At 38.8% G+C, this 23,359-nt stretch overlaps 2 protein-coding genes and 1 long non-coding RNA gene across 3 annotated transcripts; 1 reads left to right on the top strand and 2 right to left on the bottom strand.

Moving 5' to 3' along the window:
• Window positions 1-1,721: 1,721 nt before the first annotated feature.
• On the top strand, window positions 1,722-7,544 carry LOC104957153 (G-protein coupled receptor family C group 6 member A-like). The gene is made up of 5 exons (XM_010784766.1): window positions 1,722-2,002; window positions 2,092-2,223; window positions 4,826-5,026; window positions 5,111-5,228; window positions 6,619-7,544. Exons 1-5 carry the CDS (start codon window positions 1,748-1,750, stop codon window positions 7,542-7,544), a joined length of 1,632 nt encoding a protein of 543 aa, XP_010783068.1. The 5' UTR covers window positions 1,722-1,747.
• A 3,066-nt stretch (window positions 7,545-10,610) lies between these two features.
• LOC104957077 (uncharacterized) lies at window positions 10,611-12,718 on the bottom strand. The gene is made up of 2 exons (XR_799636.1): window positions 12,521-12,718; window positions 10,611-12,040 (listed from the first exon to the last, which is right to left on the bottom strand). It is a non-coding gene; the product is annotated as an uncharacterized lncRNA (long non-coding RNA).
• A 2,511-nt stretch (window positions 12,719-15,229) lies between these two features.
• Window positions 15,230-19,709, bottom strand: odc1 (ornithine decarboxylase 1). The gene is made up of 11 exons (XM_010784674.1): window positions 19,619-19,709; window positions 18,550-18,699; window positions 18,187-18,318; window positions 17,704-17,877; window positions 17,396-17,568; window positions 17,084-17,300; window positions 16,918-17,001; window positions 16,629-16,791; window positions 16,289-16,404; window positions 15,976-16,190; window positions 15,230-15,887 (listed from the first exon to the last, which is right to left on the bottom strand). The coding sequence occupies exons 3-11, from the start codon at window positions 18,280-18,282 to the stop codon at window positions 15,749-15,751; spliced, it is 1,377 nt and encodes a 458-aa protein (XP_010782976.1). The 5' UTR covers window positions 18,283-18,318; window positions 18,550-18,699; window positions 19,619-19,709; the 3' UTR covers window positions 15,230-15,748.
• Window positions 19,710-23,359: the final 3,650 nt, after the last annotated feature.

Genomic DNA, 23,359 nt, shown 5'->3' with positions numbered 1-23,359 from the left:
TCTTATAAGTGTTGCAATTGTGACCTCTGCTGACATAATTGAGCTGCATCTTATGTATGAAAAAGCTTTTATTGTTATTATTATTATTACTATTATTATTTTGTTGTTAACAAGAAGCTAGGAATTTCATTATTGACATTTGACACTGCAGAGATAACATTTTCAGGACTGTTATGACAATAATAAATGTGGATTATAATAATATGTGGACCTGAATACATTTGCAAAAATAAGTAGTAATATATTAAATGAAAAGGATTTATATAAAGTATTATCTTGATATTACTCTCGCAGTGGGACCTGAACAAATACCATAGAACTATAAAGACAAACTTCATTAATTCTAGGGCAGCTGATACTCAGAAAGCATAATCACCATGTAGCATGTTGCCCTCTCTTGGATTCTTTAGCAAACTGTACCACAGTTTGGGTGCGTGACCTAAATAAAAGAGCCATTCCACTATTCAAAGAGCAGTCAAATACAGAACCTGTTTTATCTCGGGTTTCGAGTAAACCACCTTGTTGTTGTTATACCAACCTTTTTCTGAGTAAGTATTTTGCATGAAGTTGCAGATTCCATCTGACAATGCAAATAATCCATACTGACGTCCTACAAGACTCAGTTACATTACATCTGTTGTCCAGAACCCTTTAATAGTCCAGAGAGAGGAACAGATAATGTCATGTGTTTAAGCCCTGTGTATCCACAATGTTTTTATTATGGTTATTTGCGAGTATCGTCTGTGTATTTCTCCCTTGGTCAGGAGAGCCTAGTGTTCTACATGCAGAATCTCCTGGGGATATAATCATCGGAGGACTTTTCCCTATTCATGTGAATACCAATAGGAGCACAGCGCCTGGACCACTCTCTTGTACTCAGTAAGTATGCTCTTATGATATTAGTCCATTTACATCTGTGATTATGAAAGTAACTAGGTGCATTAACTCAAGTACTGTATAAAGTACAATTTTAATGTACCATTTCCTGGTTCGTTATATTTCTACACCAATACAATTCCAAGATGAATATTGTACTTTTTACTCTCTTTTAATATAATCAATGAAAATGTTGTCATGTATAATTATAGGTTAAGATAAAACTTCATAATCATATTGATATTATTGATAGCTTTCTGAAATTAAAAAGCTATCCAGCAGTATAGTCAAATTAAAATAAGCTCCTGTTTTACCAGCTGTAATTCAATAATATAATGTATGTTATTTCGGAAATGTGCAGCTGAAGATTGAAAGGATTTAAAAAATATGTAATGACGATTTGATTAGAAAGTGTACATCCACAATAATACAACAACAATAGCTTGTACATGTAGTTAGCACATTTTAGGGTATAGATAAATGGTTAAAATCGTAAAATGTCTAGCTTCTTTCACTAGCAGTTCAAATGGTAACTTGACTAAACCAATCCAAACATTGCCACTTGAATTATATGAATAATATATTGTAACAGTTGTGTAAAATTCTTTAAAAATTGTACGGAAATATTTTTGAGAAGTGTCTTGGAGTTAGTGTTTAATTATATCCAGTTATTGTTAGAACCAAATGAACACGTTAGTAAGCTGATGCGTGGTCTTGATGATAGGGCTCTTCTGTCAGGGTATGTCTGAAAGAAAGTTGGGCATCCACTGATTTACATGACTGTAGTATAAATGAACCATTTAGGAAATTCTACTTATCCTTTGTCAATTGTTGCAGATATGAAATCCGACAGTTTCTTCGCACACAAGTGATGATATACGCCATCAAAGAAATAAACAAGCGCACACCAAGGCCTTTACCCAACTACACCATAGGATTTGACATCTATGACACTTGTGCAGATGTGAGCTTTGCCATCAGAGCAACGCACGAGTTGCTGAAGAACCATTCAGACCCTCACAGCTGTTTGCTAGCTGAACCCAAAACAAAGGCAGTGATAGGAGCAGGAAGTTCTGAAGTATCAATAGCTGTTGCACGTGTTCTTGCTCTGTCATCAGTTGCTCAGGTTTGTCTTTGCTGTACTTTTGACATTTTCAAGATTCCTGATGAGTAATGCAGTACAATTTCAACCAGATGTATTCCTGTTTGTCACAGATTAGCTACTCTGCCACAAGCGAGCTTCTCAGCAGGAAGTTGAAGTTCCCCACTTTTCTGCGAACGACTCCTAGTGATAAACATCAGACAAAGGCCATTGCTGAGCTGGTGAAGAAGTTTAATTGGAAAACGGTGGGTATTGTGGGAAGTGATGATGAGTATGGGAAGTATGGTAGTGATACCCTCAACGATATTTTCGAAGAAATGAAGGACATCTGCATTGAATTCAGTGACATCCTGCCTGGCTACTTTTTCCAGAACAATTCAAAGGCCAATGACTGCCTGGATGAGCTGGTGAGAAAAATCAAGAATTCCACAGCTGAGGCCATCATCTTGTTCACCAAGAAATCCAACGTCGCTGCCATCATTGGGGCCGCTGTTAAATACTCTCTCAACAGAACTTGGATTGCCTCTGATACATGGTCCACCTCTGAAAAACTCTCTTCACTGTCAGGCATTGAGAAGGCCGGGGAAGTTTTTGGATTCATCTCGAAAAGGAATGAGGTGCCTGGGTTTAAAGACTATGTCATTTCGTCAATGTTCAACGGGACCACTAACGCCATCCTCAATAATTACATGACTCAATTTTGTCCCACTAAGTCTGAGGAGAACAGAGAAAGCAACTTCCCCCTAAAGAAAACAGCCAAAAAGAGCCTCAAGTGTCTGGACTCAATGGACTTGACCAATTACATTGACCAGGATGCATCATACAATACTTACTTAGCTGTTGAAGTCATTGTTGAGGGTCTAAGAAGTCTGCTAAAGTGTGACCACCGCCAGTGTAAAAGAAGCACTAACTTTACAGCCTTGGAGGTACAGTACAGAGTTATTTTTGCATTGCAAATGTAGACTACATTATGTGGCCTACATTATGTCTATAATGTTTACTTGCAGAGTTTAATGAGAAGATTGAAACCAATCTATGCGTTTTTAAAGCAGTGGTTGTTAACTGGTGGGTCGTTTGGACTGGGTCGCAGACGTGTGAGTGAAGAAGAAAAACTTGAAACGTTCTAACACTGTGCATGCAGTCGGCGTTGGACTGGAAGTACCGGGCGGAGACCATAAACGGTTTTGAAAACTTCTGTCACGTAGTGATCATCTTCTCAATTAAACATCTTTGCTGATATTTTTTCGAGTCTTCTGGACAATCAGAATTAAGATTGTTGCCGGAAGTCAACTATTCTTTGTACATCCATGGGTACAACTTCAGATACAAATGAACACATAATGAAATATGACCCCCGGTTTGATGATTGACAGGTCACAGAACAATGGGAGCTATCTACCCTTATCCACAATTTAAAGTAATTCACACAGACTCTCTGCTCTTTGCTCTTCTCTCTGTAAGGAGCAGAGGGTTCAGCTGTCAGAACTAAGTGAAAAACAAACAATGGCACAACATGTTATTAATATGTCGGGTAGCAATAGATTTATTTATTTTCTTCTCAGAGTGTGCCAGAGGGCGTAATTTATATGTTAGTATTTCTAAAAATCTTCTGTGGGGCAGAATCCCCCCAGACCCCCCTTCCGGGGTTGGGTTTTCAGCATGTGTGCCTTTTTATGTTATACAGTTTCACTTTAATTAATAATGTATGCTGAAAAGCGTATTACAGCACTATTTTTTTTCCTTGAATAGATTTGAGTGGTTCAAAATTTCGGGTCGCGATTTATCGACAAAGGAAAAAGTGGGTCCCGAGGCCTGATCAGTTGAGAACCACTGGGTTAAAGGATACAGCCAACTTTTGCTAGTTAGCTTAACCTAGCATAGAGACTGGAAACACAAGGAAAAGCTAGCCTGGCTCTCCAAACAAGATCATCCCAATAGCACTTCTACATTTCACTGATTAACAGGTGACATCACCTTGTTTAATCCCTAAATTAAAAAACTTGTTTATTGTTTTTGTCATTATTTATCAGGTTGAGAACAGTAGAAGGAGAACAATAGAAACTTCAGGAAGTTACCCCTGGCCAATAAATGTCTGCATATAATTCCCCTGTAAAACCATAATGTATTGTACACTTAATGTAACTTAGTCTTCATTACACTAGTGTGAAATATTGTATTGGCTTTAGAGTGGCTGCAGACAGATTTTGTTTCAGTTTGACTGAGAAATGCTAGCAGTTTCCTCGGGTCTCCATTTCCTACACTAAACAAAATAGATTGTTTGCTGATGGTAGCCTTATAGAGTTCTAGATGAAGGACATGATTTTGTACACAAACTCTAAAGATAGCATTACGTTGGTTCCCTCTACAAAAAGCAGACGAAACGCCAGATTTCTAATGGCCTAAAAACAAACTATATGATTGAATGGATTTAACGTCACCACCACTGAGTTATTGCGTTTCCCTGTGTTTGCCGACACATCATTGGTAATCTAACTTAGACACTTGTTAGCAACACATTTTTTCAACACTAGTGAAAGTTTCAAAACTTACAAGAAAAGTGATATATTTTCTGCCTTGGAACAAACTGTAAACTCCTTTAAGGTTATGTTAACCAAAGACCTAATTTTAGGAATGTAATCCCCTTCAGGGACCCAGAAGTGAAAAGAAATGTGAACTAATTTCCGAGGTTAAGGACTCATTCTTTTTTTATATACCTTTCGAAGTATTTTGGAAATGGTCTCCTATATGAATTATTTCTTCTTTTATTATGTGTAGTCATAGAGGAAATAACAAACTTGTGTATTTTATGTAACATCAATGTAGTTCTGTTTATGTTCATCTCTACAGCTTCTTATGGAAATCAAGAAAGTTAACTTCACTGTGAATGGCACACACGTTCAATTTGACTCCAATGGAGACCCTTTTTTAGGATATGACATTCTATATTGGAACATGACTCAATCCAAGGAGAGCACACACATAACAAAAATTGGAGAATACGAGCCAGAAGGAAACATCACAGTCCCAAACGATCTTGTTAGAAATAAGGTCGGTAGGGTCAGAATGTCATTATATATTTTTTCCCAAAATTGGTTATGATTTTTTGTACTAATTGGGTTTTTCCGTTTACAGGTAACAACCTTCAATTGCTCTAAAACTTGTGAACCGGGGCAGGAGTTGAAAAAGCAGAACAAAGGAAAAGTGTGCTGCTATGACTGTGTTCCATGTGCAGACGGAGAGTATTCTGATGGTAAGTGTTTCTTCTTTTATGAAATAACCCCAAGCTCAGATATTTAAATGTTTATCCGCTAAGAGGACCCTAATTATGGATAAATAACAGAGGATATAATCGCATTTCCAGAAACACATTTTGATATTATTTTCCTTTCTTTTAACACATACCAACTGTGTTCTACTCTGCTCTGCATTTGTTAGTGGTAGATTGAATTTCATTTGGAATAATTCATTTGTAAAATGGTTTGTTAATTGCATTTAGAGCCCCTCGGTTCTTCATGCCATGTTGAAATGTAGGCTGCATGAATATAAAGCTTCAAATGTACAGAGGATTATTGACATTTGACCCCTTCACCTTAGTTCTGAAAATAGTGTGTGTGTCGCCTAAAACTGTCTCGTTTAACTTTTGTTTTTATTTAGCTCCACCCTTTGGTGTCACTTCTGGTTCCAAACACTAAAATGGCAACAACTCAAAAACTAAGATGGCAATGGCCAAAGTGACAAACTCATGGCCTTAAAGCTGTAAATCACAAGCCAATGGGTTACTCAGAAAGGATACATACATGTCTTCTTCTTTTGTTCTCCAGTGAATAAAGATAAAACTAAAAAGATTAAAGAATGATTAATAGTCATTGCTCAGCCTTATTCTCTGAGGGTACAGACCACACACCTGGTCTGAAATATTGGTGTAATAATGGACTTAGACCTACTTTAGTATTAAGAAAATATTAATTATTAAAGGACTTCTGTTTCGGGAGAATGTAAAAAACGTGCAGACTGTGACTGTTAGAGTCCCCAACAAGACTAAGGATCAGTCCAGTTCTTAGGTCTTTCCAATTGCAAATAAAATACCATTGTTGGTTTACAAGAACTAAACGTTTTAATGTAAAGATACATGCCTTTTCTGCATCTACAACTCGAAATATTCAAATCTGGTAAGAATCTCAGTTCTTCGATCTTCCCTGAAAAATGTTTTAATAACTTTTAATAAGCTTTTTAGGAAACAAATATTTTTTTCAGTTTCAGTTAATATCTGCAAAAGAGTTTAATTATTACATTCTGCATTCAAAATGGATTAAAACTAAAAAAGTGCACAATTTAAACTCTTTTAACAGGAACTCAATTAAATAATATCATGTTAATGTTTTGTTTTCCCAAATGTCTAAAGACAATTTTGCAAGAATTTGCATGAATTTGCAAATATTCAAAACTCTTCTGTCACACTGTTACACGGTAAAGGGATACAGATGCTGGAGTTTGCCATTTATTCATTTATGTAAAGCAAAAAAAAACGTTTCAAGAACCTCTCACATAACCCTTTTCAATGGAGTGTTTTCATCATAATGATACTATTCTTTCCTCATGCAAATACATTTGCATTTATTAATTTGTTTTACCTTCTTTAGGAGAGGAATGTAAACGCTGCAAGACAAAGGAATATTCATCTGAAAATAGGGATAAGTGTTTGTTGAAAAAGGATGATTTCCTAAAGCGGTCACACCCTTTCATTGTCTTTTTGAGTGTATTGGAATTATTTGGTATAATTGTCACCATTGGTTTTGCTGTTGTGTTTACAATCTATCGGAAAACTCCCATTGTGAAGGCAGTCGGGGGTTACTTGAGTTTCGTGGAGCTTTTTTCCTTGCTGGCCTGTTTCTGCCTTTCATTAATCTTTGCCGGAAAACCAAATCGCACTTTCTGTAAGGTGGGACTGCCACTCTTCGGCATTGCTTCCTCCCTCTGCATCTCCTGCATCCTGGCAAACCTGCTCCAAATCTTAGTGGGCTTTAACTTTGACCTGAAGAAGAGGTCCTGGATAAAGAATTTCAATCAGCCGCTGACTGTTGTGACAATCGTCTCTGGGTTCCAGGTCATCCAGTGTGTAATATGGATGATCTGTTATGGCCCACATCCTGAAGAAATCATACTTAGCAATACCATCCTCACTTATTGTGACAAGGGCTCCGACGCATTCTTCATTACCATGTTAGGATACAATGCCTTCTTGGCACTTATTTGTTTCCTGTTTGCTTTCAAAGGTAAACAGTTGCCAGATCTGTATAAAAATGCCAATTTAATCAGCATCAGTATGCTGCTATTTTTAATCGTTTGGATTTTCTTCATCCCCATTTATCTCAATTTGATCGGGAGGTACACACAAGCCATTGAAAGCATAGCCATTCTGATTTCTTGCTACGGCATCCTGGGCTGTCACTTGGCCCCAAAATGTTACATTATGTTGTTCAGGAAAGAAATTAATAATGAGAAAGCAATTACTGAGTACATCAGGAATCATTACGAGCAGACAAACATGCCTGTGGTGACCTCATGATCGCACATCCATCAATTATTTGGTTCACAAGAATATAGCTTCCTGTGGTGAAATCATAGCATCGTTTTAATATGTACCAGACGGCTGCTAAAAGGTGGGGTAGGTATGTTTGAGAAACCGGCTCGAGATACACTTTTTGTTATATTCCATGGAATGCTCTTAACATCCCGATAGCAATGAATATCTTAAGTGCTTTGACAAAAAATCCATTAAAAAATGTCACCTGTGGAAGCCGTAGCACTGTAAAAAGCACGACTAAAATGATTGGATGGCCTACCTGCCTGTCAGCTTGGTCATGTGCACGTTCGTGTGTGTTGGAGGAGGGGCTCTGTAAGGAAGTGGCAGATTTTTTCCGGCTGTGTATTTTCAAATTCTAGCGCACTCAAGCTGGTTTCTCCAAAATTACCTACCCCACATTTAAGTGTTTACTTTCTGTCTGTTTTCTTCTGTTGTTCCCTTAGTGTTTACTTCTTGTCTGTCTTTTTCTGTTGTTCCCCTTTGTGTTTACTTTTTTTTCTTCTGCGTTCCCTTAGTTTTTACTTATTGTCTGTCTTCTTCTGCTTTTCACTTAGTGTTTACTTTGTCTGTGTGTTTCTGCTGTTCGCCTAGTAGTGTTTAATTCCGGCAGGTATTCTTCTGCTGTTCTCTTTATTGTTGATTTCTCTGTCCTTTTATCTTTTAACCTATTTCCTTGTCTTGTTTTTTGTTCTGTTCTTCACTTTGTACACTTTAGGAACCATGAATCCAAAGTTGTGTGCTCTCCTTAAAATATAAAAATGATTATTCAATACATATTTAATGGCATTTTCTAATGGAGCGAACGGACAGAAACAATTCAACAACAATGTGTTTTTTGATGCAGATATACATGAGTGCATATGGTCCCTTGATCCGATTGTCCTTAGCAACGTTCTGCTATCCCTAGCAGCTGTCTTCTATAGAGAAATAACCGACCACTAAATGTCCAAATAGACCAATCAGAATTGATTATTTAACTAAGCTGTGTAATATAGCGTGTTAAATACTGTAGGCAAAACATTAAACTAGAGACAGAGCCAAAAGGTTTCCCCCTTTTGCATTTTATGTTATAACTCAAGCTAAATGGCTGGCAGCGTGTTCACTTGTAAAATGCAAATTTCTTGGGTTAGTAAGTTATTTCACATTACTGTAATGATTTTCTTCTTGCTCTAAATGTATTTCATAAATATGTACATGGATGAACATTGTGTGAGTGCATGAATAAATTAATACTGACTGTAAGAAAACTAATGCTTTAAATCATCCCAGTTACACTTTTTTCCACACTGATATTCATATATTTTTTTTAGACAAGTTAAATGTATTACATGTACCTATAATGTACTATATTTAAATAAAATGTTGTGTATACTCGTGTTAATATATTCATTTAGGCATGAGTGGTGAACATGAGATTGTTAATGTCTGTAAAAACTTTTTGAGCAATGTTTCGTCATGAAGTGCTGTATACTGTGAATAAATGAACTTATTTCGGAATACTGTCACACTTTTGTAGCTTGATGTACTGTGCAGAATGGTTCAGCACCAACATGGAGGACAAACACAAAGATTTAAGCACCGATATTCCAGAAGTTTCCCCGAAACACTTCAAACAAAGATATCAGCTACAGAATACAAATCATATTCAACCACATAACAAAATCCCAGTTGGAATGAAAAAGCCTGAATGGGCTATGGCACAGTGCTAAACATAATGTGTTTAGTTGTGTCAATTATAGTTGAGTGTGTAATGTCACTCATAAATTGTTACTAGTATTCTTACATGTAAAAAATGTTGTAAAGGCAATTCTATGTCTAATATAACTAGTGAATGTATAATTATATATGCATGTATCCTCATGTTACTGTTACAAGGTAACCAACTCCCCTTTAGGCTAACTTCCTGGAACAAAGTACAATTATTTTTAGGATTTGGCATTTGAAAAGAAAAAAGACTAATGAGTCACTTTTGGCATCAGGAAAAGCTCTATATAAATAACATGTATTATTATTATGAAAGAGCTGTTATTAGAAGTTTGGCCAGATGAAACATCACAGTTCCTGCTGCAAACACTAGATGGAGCTCTTGAAACATCCTCTGAAGAATGTTTTATGATTCATACAAGTAGTTATGATTTATTTTGTCCCACATGTAGAAAAACGCACAACTCATGTGGCTCTGCATCCAATGTTTTTATTTATTAAAAAAATACAAAACTTGAAAAAGTTTCCATAGGAAAGCGCTATGAATATGCAATCCCGTCTCTTTCGTATCAATTTCTCAAATGTATTCTTTAACACTGGTTCTTATTCATATAATTAACAGACTTCTTGACGTCTACAAGTTACAACAAAAAAATAAAACTGAAAATAAAATGAGGAGAAGAGGAGGTTCAGTATGCTTCTTGAGTCCCTGTGTTTTAAGTGTTAATCTTGAAGATGTGTATTTGTTGGCACCTGTGAGTGTTGGGTGACCACGACAAATGAGAAGCGACCTTTGACAAAGGTAGCTGAAATGTTATAAGTCTATAATGCTCTGTGTGTACCTAAAAGTAAACAAAAACTTACTTTACATGTTAATATCTTCAGGATTAACACTTGAGAGGTTCTGTACAGAAGTAGAGATCATGGAAAGGATAAATATAAACAAAGCAGCCATTTAATGAGGATTAAAAATCACCCCTCCAACCACCTCTTTTGCAAGTTACAATTTTGAAGTATTAAAGGGGACCTATCATGCAAAATGCACTTTTGTACGTCTTTTATACATGAATGTATGACGTCAGAAAAGGGGTGCTCCGCCAATATGGGCAACTCTCCACCTATCAGAGACCGCACGAAAGCGCTGGAGACACTGTAGTACATATGCCAGGCCTGTAAGTGGCGCTGTAGTCTGCCACAAAAGCAGAATCAGCCCTTGCAAAAACAGGGCTGGAAAAGAGCAAAATGAGGCATGATCCGTTTGGTATTTTGAAAAAAAAAAATCACAGACATGTTTTATATAGGTATGGCCCTACAATATATGTTTAAAATATAGCATGNGTTAGCTTATTGCAGCTGTGCATGTTGCTAGCGGGTGTGCATGTTTCTAGCGGGTTACTTGCTAGGCCACCTCACGAGCTGCGCCAGGTGATGTAAACAAGAAAACCTTGATAGACCAGACCGCCTCTGTTTGTAGACCGCTCGGCCCGGGGTCCAGCCTATGGCTGCGATGCCGTTTCTCTATAAATCCATGCTGAATTCAACCTTCTGTTTCGTTCTTCATCTTCTTTAACTTGCAACCAGACGAGCATTATCGCCACCTACTGTATCACTGCAGCATTGTTCTTTGTTAGTTCCGTTTCATTGCAATGACTTCCGTTACAGCAAGAATCCCCCTCTCACACACATAGGTGAAACACATGCCCATTCCCTACTGAGAACCTTTCAGTAAAATGTTTTCAGTTGCGTGTGTGTGTGGTTAATTTTCAGTAGTGTGTGTGCAAGGTGTTCAGTAGTGAATGTGAGAGTATTTCAGTAGTGTGTGTGCAAGGCCAGATGTTTTCAGTAGTGTGTGTGCGAGGTTAGTTTGAATTTTGGCCTACACGGCCCCTCATATGCAGGACATCCTGGCCGAGAACCCGAACCCCTGATCCAGACTAACATGGCCTTTCAAACACCAGGTAAACACATACAAAGACACACACACACACACACACACACACACACACACACACACACACTGTAACACACTAAGGTCGTGAAATATGATCCCACCACACCACACCTCTTCATAATTTGGTGCAGAGCTCGGCAAAAAAAGAAGGCACATCTGCTTCAAACACTCAACTATTGTGTGATAAAAAAACATAAATCATTTAAAAAAAGAGAATCACCTTCTGAATCTGAATCCATTTTTCCAGCATCACATACGTTGTTTTCAAATGAGTTATAATATCCTTGTTTGAATCACCACAAAGACACAAGACAGATAAGATAACTGCATCCAGTCCTGCTGAATTTAAAATGCTCATGGGTAAGAACCTTTGTGTGTTTTATGTGTCCGGGATGCCAGAAAAACTTTTGGGGGATTTTGTTCCATTTCTCACTCGTGGTTGAACATAAAACTTGTAGACAGGAATCATTGAGTGAGATCTATTTCGAAGGATCACTGCAGTAGAAACAGTAAATATTGTACAATCTGCAGGTTAAATCAATTTGTTTTCAGATTCTCAATCGTGAATAAAACCTGCAAGATAAGTTATCAAATGTTTTCATGGCTTCACTTGACATCATATTAATTTGTGGTGAATCAAAAAGAGACCTTTTTAACTGATCATCTAACAAGGAATACTTGTGTGTTATCAACGACTATTCTAAAAGTACATTTTAAAAGATATTGTATAACATTTCAACAGTTTGTTCCCATGCATCAAATAAATATGAGAGAATCCAATAAGGATAACATTTCCCGTCAGACAGATCCACTTTCATCATACCTGGTGATTTGAAAACAAACAAAAAAATAAATTAAAAAATATAAAAGTGGAAATTATTCTGCAACTTTTGTGAGATTTAGTTTCCTGTATTCCCGTATCATCAACTTATCAACCCTAAAAATCCTTTAAACGTACCAAACACTGTGTCACTTATGCTGGGTAATTAAAAATCTGAATTTGTTTTAATTGTATTTCTTGCCTTTACTGAGTCACAGCCATTGCAATAAATAAAGAAATACCATCACACTTTCTCATAAACGACACAAAGTAGAACTAGGATTGAACATGGGTTCAGAAAAGGACAAGTGTATTTATTCTGTTCATTTTTAAAGTTGTCTGTCTGGTTTGTGTTTTGAGATTACCACAAACTGCTTTTAACATCTTTGTCACACTGCAGGTTCTACAACTAGTTTGATTCTGATAAACAAAAATGCTTTAAAAAAGGTTGAGACTCAAGTCTCTTCTGCAGAGTGGATGTACCTGACTCCATGGCAGGGGAGGTTGAGGGGGGAGTCATGCACAGGTTGCAGAAAAGGAGAAGAAGGGGAGGAGACGGTGTAGACGAAGAAGAGGAGAATTCATCAGCTGGGTTTCAGTCAGTCAGTCAGGACTTCCCTGACGTCAGTCCTCACCTCTGAGAGGGAAAGAGAGAGGAGGATGAAGACAGAGTGAGAGGGGGGGAGACATGTGAGAGTGGAGAAGAGACAACATCACAAGAGAGACGGAAACTTAGAGACAGGAGATGAGGCAAGCGACAAAGTCAAAGTATTGTGATGATATGTATGACGGACACCCGACTTGTAGGATAGTTTGGTCATTTTAAGGCTTTTTGATTACATTTCTAGTGAGAAGTGTGTATTCTACTTTCAGAATCTACGTCCAGTGGAAGTGTAGGATCTATAGTTTGATTCATCAGTAAAACGTGGTTTATATCCTCCTGGGAACCGAGGACAAAAAGTGTTTTCCAATCTACTTTACTTTTTATTTCCCACCTCTTTAGGGTTAAAAGAACATCTTACAATTTAGACTATTTTTATTATGTCCACTGTAGATTTGAGTTTGAAAAGACAGCCAAAATGAACAGATATGTAACGTACTATGGTTATAGAGTGATATTAATACAATAATACATTCACCTTTATTTAAAACATAAATAAGTAATTGATCTGAATATTGCTGTTTATTTGGTCACTAAAAAACTAGTTTGGTTTTTGGTGAATCTTTCCAGATCTTCAAAGACCTGTAGTCAATGTAGTGGGGAAGTACCTCATTGACTCCAGTCGGCACGGGCTGTGAGGGTCATCTTGACTAGATTTATGGATGTGTCTCCAGTTGACCATGCTCATAGAAACAAACTTGGCAGTCCCGAGGCAATTCTCATTTTTCACGGCTCCACTTAAAATAAAAACAACAATAACACAAACATGCTACTCTTGGCCCACCACATATTTTAACTATCACTATTGTATCGATATTTTCTTACACACCAATGTGACAGAAGTGAAAAGCTAACATTAGGCTATACACAAACTACTTCACGGTCACATGACTTCACGTCACCACCGCTAAGCTAAATGTTGCTAATTTTCAGCATGATGTCCTTTAGTAGTCTGATCAGCCACTTTTAAAGACTTACACTGACATTTGATCTCTTTTAACAAGAAGATAGTCTTTTTATATTAGCCACAGACCTTATTTCTTGCATCGAACCAACAAAGCATTTAAAAAAACCATCGACTTTCAAGACGAGGGAACCACAAAGTGTTAAATGCTATCTCACTTCTGGTTTAGGACTCATTCCAGCACCACTGTTAAAACTATATTGGTATACAATAATCATTTGGCTTCCCCCCTTACACTTACTCGAGGATCCCCTAGGGGCCACGGACCCCCTGTTGAAGATTATTAGGCTCAGTCAAAGTCAAAGACAATGCAAAGAATGGAATGGACTGCAATGGAGCGCAGATACACAAACAAACACACACTTCCACGTCTTAGAAACAATGTAAAAGAAAGTGTGTGGATAAGCGGCAGTATGTTTTGCATCGTGTGTGTGTGTGTGTGTGTGTGTGTGTGTGTGTGTGTGTGTGTGTGTGTGTGTGTGTGTGTCATCTTGTGTGCAGGCCTACAGTTCGGTCGTATAAAACGTTGCTCAGCTAAAAATAAATTAAGGCCGAGAGAGAGAGAGAGAGGAGCGAAAAGCATTGTGCGCTGTGAGTCACGACCAGGAGTGGTAGTGACGATACAAACACACACACACACACACACACACACACACACACACACACACACACACACACACACACACACACACACACACACCAAAAAGCCAAAAAGGAGATAGACTTTAATATCCAGTCAAAAGTCTACAGAATCTTAAAATTTGAATTCTTTACAGAAAATAAGTCCTTTCTATGTTTCCCCACAACATACTCTATACATCTTAACATGATTTATGACGTATTATTTCCCAACATACAGAGGTAACCCAGTCAAAAGTAATACATAAACTATATTTTTAATCTCCAGAACATCGCCTTAGTCTTCCTGAATATACTTCCAAAATTAATAGAAAATACGAATGATATGACTCACACAAAAGGATGAGTCATATTTATTGCATCTGTTAATACCACAAGACGGTACACACGTTCAAACTATATTATTAAATGATTATATTAATATTACGTATTTAAACATTACATGAAACGGAAAAAAAAGGGCTAAAACACAGACTCTGTTTAGTCAAGAAAAAGGGAGAGAAGTTTAATTTAACAAATCACGTCTTGAGTGACAATTTGAGCTGTTAATGGTTTAGTAACTTAAACAGTTTGTGGGTCAATGCTAGGTGATGTTGTTTTCCTCTCTGACTAAAATCTCCACTCGNGTAAAACGAGAAAAAGGTCGGGAAAAACGTTCCCCGAACTAAGACCGAAACACACGCGTCCTCGATGTCGCGGTCGAATGTCCGGACCGTATACTGATGTCACACAGAGGTCGCGAAAGCACGCCAGAGACTATCCACCTCTCAACGGGTATAACCGCCCTCGTGAGGGAAAGACTGCCAGTATGTAAGTACATATTTTCTGCATGTTTCACGTAAACGCTACTAATCCAGGGGGAAATTATGAAGTTTTAACTTGACGTTTTTCTCGTTTGGTATTTTGAAAAAAAAAATTCACAGACATGTTTTATATAGGTATGGCCCTACAATATATGTTTAAAATATAGCATGATAGGTCCACTTTAAATGAATAGCATTTGCGATTAGTATTAGTCCTCTTGGACTTTGGCTACAGCTTCAAGTGTTAAGAGTCCTTACACGATATCAGTTCCACTAATAGTTTCTTCATAAACGAACAGTACTCAAGTTTTTAAGTCACTTTCCCAAAATTAAGGGCGGAATACTGCAGCAACAATTTCCGAGTACAGAGTAGCCCTGTGACACTCTGCCTGGAATACACAGAGACACTCAAGAGTTTGATTCAGCCTCATTTTATCTAGGGTTGATCCTAACTTCTGTACAGAACACAGATGTTTGTGCAACAACATGCCCCTCTCGTTCTCCTGTCAAGTAACTGGCCTTCAAAATATATCATGACATATGGGGAGAAGAAAGAAAAAGAAAAGACAGAAACTTCTCCAATAATTAATAATAACAAAGAGATGCTAGATCAGGAGAACATTGTTGTGATGTACGGTATGCGTTTACACCACAGGGGCCTGGCAGGGCTTAGTGGGCATCTCCAAGCTGCTCTCTCGTCCACAGCAAGCCGGCACCTCCAACAGGGAGGACTCCTCCGCAGGAGCTGGCATGCCCTGGGAACAGATCTGCTGCACGTGTTGCCTGTAGGAGATAAAACAGAGAACAGTTATATTGCCTTTTTCCTCAAAATGAGACAAGTATTCCATCAGGAGCTTTCGGGACTACTCACCAGGCAGTGCGAGACATGACGTAATAAATGTCGGGTCGTTGGAAGCCATTGAAGGTGGAGGCAGCAGCCACGGTGTAGGCCCCCATGTTATCAAAGATCAGCCAGTCGCCTACCTGCAGGTCAGGCAGGTAGCACTGCTCGACGATGCGATCGAGTCCATCACATGTCGGGCCCCAGATACTGCAGGGGTATCTGACCTGATCTGGCTTTGGCTTCTATTGAGAAGGGGGTGGACACAAATCATTAGTATCCACTTTTCAATTACTCAGTTATGCTGATAATTTGCCACATTTTCAAATCTTGAGTCACTTACCTTATGTAGTGTTGGCAAACAGTGAGCATGGTCATAGAGTATACAATTGAAGGATCCATAAACGCCATCGTTTACATAGTACATCAGGGTCCTATCTGTGGTCCCCTCGTCTTCCTCTGTAGAAAAGTAGAAATAATTTAAGTACTGAGAAATGTTACCAATCTGCCGTAACAATATTTGTGCAGTTGAGCATTATTATCGTTATTAATCCTTCTATTAATTGTTTTGATTTAAATGCTTTGTCTATAAAATTTCGGGAAAAATGTCCATCCTTTATTTATCAAAATAGGTTTGCAGCTCTATAACAGAATAAACGAGTACACTAAATGAAGGCTGTTACCGTCAGAGGCAGATTCCTCATCCATGATGACCTTCTTGGCGATGATGTTGACGACCAGTGTGTAAGCAGAAGCCACATAAAAGCGTCCTGGCTCAGAAATGATCTTAATGCCAGTGTCAGCGGGGAAATACTTATCCAGGGCTGGGGTGATGACTGCAGTGATCTAGCAAGGGGGGGGGGGGGGGGGGGAAGTGTCCATTGATTATTATAATGTAAAAAGATTATCTTGAGCCAGTTCTACTGATGTTGCAGCCTAATGTCCAAAGAGGACAAATACAATTCAAGATACCTCTTCGAATTTGAGTTCAGTATCATCTGAACCAGGAAATCCACCTCCGATGTCCAGCAGGTCCATGTTGAAGCCCACCTCAGCCTAGATAGTCACAAAATTCAGTTTAAGACAATTTTGATGGGTGAAAAATGTAATACTTTTTAATGCAGTTGTCACAACTCACCCCTATATCGAAGACATAACGGGCATCAGCGATCGCCTGAGAGTAGGTCTCGGGATCGGTGCAGCCACTGCCAACATGGAAGCTGACGCCAATCACATCCAGCCCCAGTTCCTTAGCTTTCTCCAGGAGACCTCGACACGCTTTGAGTGTCACACCAAACTTCACGCTCAGGCGACACACAGCCTTAGAGTCATCTGTGGCAATACGCAGCACCAGCCTGGGCACAAAAATAGAGTTAGAGGAATAAATATTGGATATAGAAAATCAAAATGCCTGTTCAGTCTTTATATTTAAAATGGAAATAAATCTCACTTGGCATTTTCATGACAGCGGGCCACTTTCATGAGTTCCACCTCGCTATCAAAGGTCATCATCCGGACGCCGTGGGCAGATGCGTACTTGATCTGGGAAACTTGCTTGCAGGGGTTGGCATAGATGATTCTGCTTGGATCCACCCCCAGAGACTGAACCATATGAATCTCCGTCTAGAGGGGGACAATGCCAACAGTCAGCAAAAAATAAGTGGCAATTTAAAAACTCAAGCTGCCAATGCTAGTTCAGCTTATCATCAAGAGAGCTTTGAATAGTAGAGAACATCTATGGAAGATTACAACCCATACCTTGCTTGCACAGTCGAAGCCAGCTCCCAGGGAGGCCAGTACCATGACTACAGCCTGACTGTCGTTGCATTTGACGGCGTAGAAGGGAGTGACGCGTGGCAGGGCCCTCACCCAGCGCAAGTGCTTCTTGAAGACATCCCCCAAGTCGCAGACGTAGAAGGCATCCCTGTCATCCTGCGATGGAACAGATGAAAAAATGTGTTCAACAAAAACTACTTAAAAAAATAGAATATTACACAACACATGCTAAAATAAAATGTGATACACATTTTATTTTATGACAAGATAATCGCCACATGGCAATATCCTATTGTCCCATGCCTATTAACACCCCTGTGTTCTTTAGAATTGTGTAAAGGGAATACAATGTTGACATTCCAACACAAGTCACCTGAACAAGGGTGTTGCATCCTGTTCACATTCACCACTTCACAAATGAGGCCATCTGCATATCCCCCGAACAAGTCAACACAGGACACTCACCGTCATGGATGACTCATTGATCTTCTGCTCGACGATATCCCGTGCAGAGAAGCCCTCCTCAAGGAAAGAGAAGTCAAACTCGGTGGCAGTTTCCATGCTCACAATAAATCCTTTTGAGTAGTCACTAGGAAACTGAAAGAGGGAGCGGAGAACATATTGAGATTACACTCAGCTTTGAGGACAAAGTGTATTTTGTGTCCTTGATTTCAAAAGTCTATTTGTTCCTCACTCAGGACTCAAAAAAGTGAAAGTGTAAGTGATTCTCCAAGCATGGAATTTGACTGAAAGACACTTTTTTTACTGGATTAATCTATACAATGCAGTATTTTATAGAGTTCAAATAGTAGACAGTTAGATACTTACTTGGATATAAAAGAGATGAAATTTGATTGGTGCAATTATTCAGGTACAGAGCAGCCAAGGCGGTTCACCAGTGAAGTTAAATCCCTTCAAATAAGACTCAAGGCCAGGGCCTGCTGAGGAGCCAGTGTGTGTCTTACAAGACTGATTATTCTGTAACAAGAGCATTTGACAGGATTTTAACATACAAAACATTTTCTGATGGGAATACGCCTGGAAAGTAAAAACGTTGCTTTCTATGGACTCACATTTTGTTTGTTAAAGAGTCAAATAAACCTCACATTACAATATATATGTAATCTTATCCTTACTACTGCATTTTAATTATAGTTATGAATTAAAAACATCAAAGTTACGGATTATTCTATAAAACGAACCTAACTTATAGCCAAGACATACACTATTTTACGACTATGTCATGACTAACGGTACTACGACACCATCTGCACAGAAGTAATTGAAAGCACAAGTGTTTAAACCCCGCCCAGTTTCAGATGTAATCCTATCATAAAGAAGATCCGCCTTCAACGTAAAAGAATGGCACGAAAATTGACCAATCAGTGACTTACAACTGACGCTGACGTCGGCATGCCGGTTCCGTTTAGAGCTCTGCGTGCCATGAGGTAATTTAGCATGAAAGTTACTATTAAACGTGGTTTCGCAAAGTCAATGCAGCCAATGTTAAAACATATTTAGTGTATACTGAAGACACCGAAGCAGTAAAAGTCCGAAATAATAGACAAATGTCGAACCGGTTAGATAGCGAGATTAACACCAAAGTAGATAACTATTCCTAGATAACGTCCGCTAAAAGGCCGCCTGTCACACTGGCCACGTCGTAATGGGTAAGTAACATTTACAGCTAAACTCAGCAGCAATACAATTTGAATAAATTGTTACTTTGATAAACCAAAAATACCAACGCCGTTACGCCCAGGAAGACAATTTTTCATTGTCCTTGTTTAAGCCGCCATAACCTTAGCCTGCTAGTTAACGTGTGCTACCGTTAGTTAAAAAGCAAATGTGATAGCTCACATTTCACGTTGTTAAACATCGAAAATCCTTCACTTACCTTAAAAAGCATTTACAAAGAGTGTGTCCATTAGACCAGAATGCTGGGATAAAAAAATTAAGCCGTACTGAAGGTGCCGCCTCTGTCAGGACTGAAACTAGAGTGGAAGCTGGTAAAGGAGTCAGCCAGTATTTATAGAGAGCTGGTTACTACGACAACGCAGCCAGCTGAAACCGGCCCCCTATCCACGTATGAACCGGTTTAGGCTCGTCACCTCATCCACATGGTGGGGAAGAAAGGCTGCTATACAACTGCGTAGCCTACACGCGGAAGATAGCTTAAGGTAACACAGCCAGTTCAAACCGAACATGCATCTACGCAAATAAATAATACAAATAAAAGAACCTTCAGGGCTATTCATTGTATCGTGGTGAGACCAGATATACAGCCGCCTATCTCGTAACCTCTGTCTAGCCCCATCGTATCCTACTTCTCATATGAAAACTTGTGTCATCCTTTTGCCAGGTTATGGCTCTTGCCAGGCTGAGAGTATGTAGAGAAATATGTTCCAAATTTACATTAAAATACTTGAAACCGTTTAACTGATTATAGATTCCACATTTCATTCATTTTTAAAGCATACATTTTTAACATTCTCTGGTGCCACGTTCAATCAAATTAGTAGAAAAATCACTAGTCACCGCCTTAACAAGTATTTGTATGCTAAGAACATATGATGATGATGACCACCCGAAAGCGAGTGAGGTTCAGGATAGGTAAGGCTAATATATCACTAACTGGGTCATTCCAGAATTGGAGGACAATTTAGACACCAACATTTTTGAAAATAAACCTTTTATTTTTTATGTATTTAGGAAAAACAGATAATAAATCATCAAAAAAGGTGATTTGCCCAGCTAAGGCATCAAATGTATATTTTCCAATGAAGAATGACCCCTGTTACTCTAAGTATAGTAACAGGGTTGAAAGTAACAGGGTTGAAAATCAATGCTAATTTGAGCTTTAACCTCAGGAATTATTGCTAGATGTAGCATGTAATGCTACTTTCAATGCAAGGACAAACTTGGATATCTCATGCAAGAAAAATAACTTTGAAATTAATATGCTTTATTCTGATAATATCAGTAACAGGGTTGAGTGGGTCAGAGTGCCACACTCTTTTAAGACTGAAAAGATTGTAAAAATATGAAAAATAAAAGAGAGTACTTAGTTTTGGTCTACCCATGGCACTAGCACATGGCTTGCTGATGTCATCTGACTTACAGTTTTTTCACTTCTTCTGCCAATCTAAAAAGGTTTGGGTAACAGGGTTGAACGCATGTTGAGGGACACACCTTCTGTGCAAAATTACTGTTATTTAAAATATGTTTATGATTTAACATATTGATTTCCTGTCTGCGCATGTGCATGTAGCTAATTTATAGCCTAGGGTGTATTATATTATACTTAAACAGGTAGCTTAATAGCTAACAATAAAGCTATTGACTGTGTGTTTTGTGAGTCATTGGCCTAACACAAGTTAGTAATCATTGGCAATTAATTACCTTTTTTCATTTATTATTATTTTTAATTTCTGCTCATCTTTATTTTTATTGCAGGTTTTTTATCTGATGTTCGTGTGATGTGGAACAGAACCTTACTCTTTGGGGACCTCGTAATGTATTTGGTAAGTCATTTAACAAAACAAATTCCTTACTCTTCAACTTTTGAGGGCAACTATTTGGATTTTCGTTTAGTTTACTCTGGCTTAGAGATTCCTGATTATTTGTTAAATTAAACACAGTTGCTTTGAGTGCATGGCTTATGTAAGTCAAAGCTGATGCAGACTCAGCATGACCGCAGAGGTGAGCTGTAAAACACCATCAGGCTAATGTTTGATTCCCAGCCCTCCGCTTTTTTCTCTTTGTAGGTACCATTAACTCCTCAGGACGCTGTTTGAGTCAGCATGGCTTAAGTATGTCATGATTCCTATTTCGCTAAGATCTGCGCCGTTTCTCATTTCGAGTAAGCTGCTCAGAGCACTATTATCAGCATAACTAACTCATACGAGTGTCGCCGAAAGGGCTGTTTAAAATGCGCAGCATACATGTGTAGCCAAAGCAGTCTCCTCGACATTAGAGAACGCCACGTTTTCACTCGTCGGCACTATTGTGCTGTAATAAGCTCCACACTCTGGCGCTACGTCTTGTCTCTCAACTCTGTGTGGTCGTGTGTGTAATTACAGGAGTGGGGACAGATGGAAGCGACAGCGATAACACAATCCAATCAGCCTCTGGCTATAACGGCCGCACTATCCACACCAATCTGACACCACGAACACGTCCCGCACGGAAACAGTTGCGCAGAGAGAACTAGTTTCGTCTTTTTACGGGGAGAGGCAAGAGCTTTGGCCCTTGGTGTTCCACATTATGTTAGAGAGAAGAAGGTCACTTGAGAGAATAATTGGAGTTTACAAAATAGATGAACTTGCTTATCTGATAAGAAAACAACGAGTGACATAGAATTTTTATATACATAATGCACATACATTATACTCATGCATATATGCGCGACTATGCCTCCTTAGTATTAGGCTACCGTATATAAAATGGAAATACTTTACATTGAAATAATTAGTGTTTGGTATGTTTTCCGCATCTACTACTCGTACATTCACCATCCATATCAAGTCCTAAAAACAACCTATAATAGTAAAAATATATTCCGCATCGAGAGAAAGCAGCCTTCAAAACAACTACTACAAGTACCAACATCATAGAAGCGACAAAAAGATGTGTGTGGAGTGAGCTGTGTGTGTATGTGAGTAACACGAGAGTAATTAATCCACTACAGCTCACTCATATTCTGTTTCAGCAACATGACAAACAACACAACAAAAACAGACACTGTGTCGTGGCGAATACAGTCGCTCGCTCTATCCTGTCTACTAAAAAACTACAACGTTAGTCTCAACATCTCCATTAGACATAAAAGTTTTTTTTGCCCGACTTTTCACCTGCGATTAGAGGTAGAGGTCGGCAATGCGAAGGCAGACAGCACATAACTGCAGCCACTGAGAGGCTTTTAGCGCAACTTGCGAGATAAACACAGTGAGAGGGTGCCGAAGGCATGGTGGACGTAGACGAACAAAAAAATATTTATGGGGCCATTAGCGGCTAGACGCTGACGGGCCTATCCGGACGGCCATCAAGGCCGCCGTGACCATCCACCTGCAACGTAGAGTAGTATTGGANTTTCAGGAAGACTGGTATACATTCAGTCCGCAGCTGCTTATAATCAGCTCATCACGGGCGTTCTCTTTAACCTATTACATTCACCTCATTCTCCAGCACCCAATCACCGTGCTGCAGCCAAACTCTAAAATGGTTCTCCTCTCTCCTGCAGTCAGCTGTGATTTGAGGTGTTCATGCTGCCGCCCGCCTCCTCCCCATCCACCTCCTTTCATCACATCCGGAGCCAGGAGAGCTAATCCAAAGACCTCATCACACCTCCTCTTCATCCCATCTCCTCATCAAATCCAGATCTTCATCATCATCACCAGTGTCTAGACCCCGGGTGGTTCCCTATATGCTCACGGCTGCATTTCCCCCTTTAGATATACGATTTCAGGATCGGGGTCTAATCGCCAAAGACTTAACATTTATCACGTGACATGTGTCAATAAATGTTCTTGTACAAAATGAAGTCTCTCCTGACTGAAATATTTTTACCTAAATGTAATTTACTTGGAATACATTTTTACATATGTACTTTTATTTAATTGTTCAATCTGTAATTTCT

This window comes from Notothenia coriiceps, unplaced genomic scaffold (genome assembly GCF_000735185.1).
Source record: "Notothenia coriiceps isolate Sejong01 unplaced genomic scaffold, NC01 NC01_scaffold00026424, whole genome shotgun sequence".
Classification (NCBI taxonomy): domain Eukaryota; kingdom Metazoa; phylum Chordata; class Actinopteri; order Perciformes; family Nototheniidae; genus Notothenia; species Notothenia coriiceps.
This window is presented reverse-complemented; position numbering and strand designations above follow the sequence as displayed.